The sequence below is a fragment of the Coptis chinensis genome, chromosome 3, assembly GCF_015680905.1.
Source record: "Coptis chinensis isolate HL-2020 chromosome 3, ASM1568090v1, whole genome shotgun sequence".
In the NCBI taxonomy this organism is placed as follows: domain Eukaryota; kingdom Viridiplantae; phylum Streptophyta; class Magnoliopsida; order Ranunculales; family Ranunculaceae; genus Coptis; species Coptis chinensis.
In genome coordinates this window covers 14,371,749-14,375,251 of record NC_141458.1, presented here as the reverse complement: position 1 = coordinate 14,375,251, position 3,503 = coordinate 14,371,749, and the positions used below count along the sequence as shown (strand labels likewise).

Below are 3,503 nucleotides of genomic sequence, written 5' to 3'. Positions count from 1 at the left end.
CTAACCTGATTCAAATCTCTCCCGGCAGAGAGAACTTGATATGTAGGCAGTTCGTCCATACGAACTCGGTTAACCCTATCTAATCATCCCAATCCCTTCACTAAACCTGTATTTGTAAGGATTACCAAAAGCATCATTTACAGTGGGTATAAAATTTTAGTATCTGGATACCGAGATATCATGCTTGGCTCGGTAACTCGCTGCTGGAAAAACAATTTGTCAGGTTACTTTTTCATTTTCGGTGTTCCAATGCCGAAAATGTCTCCTTTCTCGGTACCTAGCTGTTGGCTATGCCACTCATATTCGGTAGCAAGATGTTGTCTCTATGAAATCTCTATTTATCAACACCGGCCTCTCAAACATTCCAAAATTTGAATGCGATCCCCCCTCCTGCTCACAGATGAAGTTTTTTGGGATGCTCTCAGAAACTTATGTGTATATTCTAAGTGCTTTATTTGGTTGCATCTTGAGAACATGTGATGATGAATTTTTGTATATATACTTTGCTAGAACTTTACATTATATTTTTGGTAGTTTGATGCAATTTCGGGCAACTTCACTGTAGCATCATATTCAATTCGCACATGAAGACATCAGACAAAAGCTTTCGATCCTACTGTGGTCAAGGTTCATCTGGTTTGCAAAGATTCATCTGAGGACAGCTGCCATTGCTTGGAAAATTGCACATGGTGCATTACATGGAAAATTGCACATGTGCAATGCAAACTGACGACATGCTCAAACGGTTGAACTTCAAGCTAGCTTCTAAATCTTGTGTTTGCTCAAAGGACAGTGAAACTCAAGAGCACATTACATGCCCTTTTGCTGATAAGTGTTGGTTGCATGTCATAAAGCTTTTCCACTTGCAGGTCCACGTGACATCTTTCAACCAACTTATCTCCAATTCTCCATTTGCAGTGACAAAAGCCTTCTTATTCAGGATTTATGGAAGGCTGCTGCCACTACTTCCTTAGTGGCCATTTGTAAAAATAGAAACAAAATTTTGTATGATGTTGGGAACGCCAACTACAGTTTCTTTTGCATTCAGATGAGAAAGGCAGTCAAGAAAGCTCACAGGTTAACCAAAAGTACTATGCACAATACTCCTTACGACTTGTCTGTTCTACACAACTTTAACTTGCAATGCAAGCCTTGAAGAGCACCAATTATGATCGAACGTTATTGGACTGCATCGCCAGACGACATAATAAAGATTAATACGGACGGTTTGTTCATCATTGGGGAATCCGGGGGACTCTGTGTATTCAGAGACAACAGTGATAACATCATAGGTGTTTTTATTGGTGGCTTAGGTGTGGAGAACAATTATGTTGTGGAAACACAAGCCATAATGCACTATATTGGAAAATTAGCTGTTGAATTGGGCATGACTAAGTTATGGATCGAATCAGATTCAACGGCCGTTCAAGCATTTAGAATAGGGAGAATTCATTGGAAAGCTAAAGCTAGGTGCAATCAAGTTAAAGATAGGATTCAATGGATCATGCGTATCTCCACTATACGGGAGTAATATCCTCATTAAGGAATATTGCACACGCACGAAGCATAAGCGAACTCAGGACATCGACCGCCAAGACCGATCTGTGAGCAGCTCCCTTCATGTAGGTGGTACGCTTAAGCTCGTTCAAGGATGTCTCAGTACGAACAAACGGCTGGAGACAGAACGCCTCAGATAAAAACACCACCAGGTGTAATCATTTCCAAAATTTTACTTGTACTTCCCACCACCGGAAAATAGAGACGACCGCACCAACTTCCAATCAGCACACAACTCCTACTAAAACCAATCTAACATACATTCATAATCTCCACCCTACACATGTGCAAAAGGTACACGTGTCTCTAAGATCAACACTCCCTTAGGCCTATAAATACCACCTACTTAAACTACGTGAGACCTGATTCTTCTCTCCCCTTAAAAACCAAGAGAAGATACGTAGGCAGCTCGCTCATGAGCGAACTCGGTCTCTCCAAAAACCTCAACCCATCCTCCTCTCTTCATTGTATGTAAAGAAAAACCAAAACACACCTTTACATTGGCGCCGTCTGTGGTTTCAATTACTTGAGAAATCACTTTCATTCAATTCAAAAACCAACAATTCTCAAGCCCACGAAGCATGGCAAGCCTCGAAGCTCAAGTTCAAAATCTCACAAACCAGCTGGGTTTAACAAACGAGAGCATTTCCTTGCTCAGGCAAGATAATCTTTCGCTTTTCGAACCGCGGGTAGATGTTTACTAACAACAACCGGTAATTAGCGTCGCTGAAGCGGCATCAACGGTTAATCAACAGATTAACGAATTATCACAAAGGATCGCGGGAGCGCTAAATTAAAAAGGATGCGACCCAGATTGTTCAAAAAATGCTCAAGACATACCGCGCATCTCCGTTCAGTGCCGAGGTCCTCAATAAACCCTCTCCACAAGATTTTATCCAACCACGTTTCCCAATGTACGATGGCAGCATGTGCCCCAGTCAGCATGTGGCTCGATACATTCAAAGTCTAGCACTCTACAGTTCACCCGAGTTTGATCACCTTCACTGTCGATTATTTCCAGCTAGTCTCAAGGATGGCGCACTTGATTGGTTTTTCTCACTTGAGTCTGATTCCATCAAAACCTTTGAACAGCTTACTGATCTGTTTGCCAGTCAATATGTGCACAACAGACGAAAGAAAGCGGATCTTGACTCACTGTTCCAGCTATCATTCAGGGAAGATGAAACCATTCGCCAATTCTTAAGACGGTTCAAGGCAGAACTGTTATGTATGGAAAGTGGCCTGAAAGAGTCTTTTGCCACACTGACATTTTCTAACGCCTGTCGAGTGCGTAATACCGACCTCTCCAGATCATTGATGAAAGAGCGCCCAGAAACGCTGTCCGAACTGTACGCTCGGGTAGACAAGTATATTAAACTGCAAGAAAGTTTGAAGCTTCATGGCTTAGCCGAGGACCAGGAGGTGGCAGCGATCTCTGATCACACCCCGCGTGCCAAGAAGCGATCCAGGTCGCTTGCACCAGAGGCAGGTACCCGATCGGACAACAGCAGAGAGTTCGCTGTCTTGACACGCTCCCCCAGTTACATATTGGACAAGATCCAGCGAGCTTCATATTTCTGACTAGATGTGAGGCAACCAATAGATCGACCTGACAAGCCCTACTGCGCATTCCACAAAGCAAAATGCCATGAAACCAATGCGTGCTAGGGGCTTAAGCACTATCTCCAGGACCTCGTGGAAGCTGGTCATATAAAACAGTACACCAACATTCCTGACGGCGACTTGTGCCATAAACTGATCGCTCGCCGAGTACGCAGTCGATCTCCACCTCGCCGTAACCACCAAGAGGTTCAAGCTCGCCCTCAAAGCAGAGGACGTCCCAGAGACCTTTCTCGCCACGAGTGAAAATAGCACTCGTCAGATCGCGACAATGCTAGAACCATTCATATGATTACCTTCCCAGACGATTCTGTAACCTCCTCTAG

General features: G+C 43.7%; 1 protein-coding gene across 1 annotated transcript; it reads left to right on the top strand.

Moving 5' to 3' along the window:
* Positions 1–2,382: 2,382 nt before the first annotated feature.
* On the top strand, positions 2,383–3,138 carry LOC147508112 (uncharacterized). The gene has a single exon (XM_086596852.1). The coding sequence runs from the start codon at positions 2,383–2,385 to the stop codon at positions 3,136–3,138; it is 756 nt and encodes a 251-aa protein (XP_086452978.1).
* Positions 3,139–3,503: the final 365 nt, after the last annotated feature.

Coding starts and splice junctions, on each gene's coding strand:
- LOC147508112 (XM_086596852.1), top strand. CDS start 2,383: ATGCTCAAGACATACCGCGCATCTCCGTTCAGTGCCGAGGTCCTCAAT.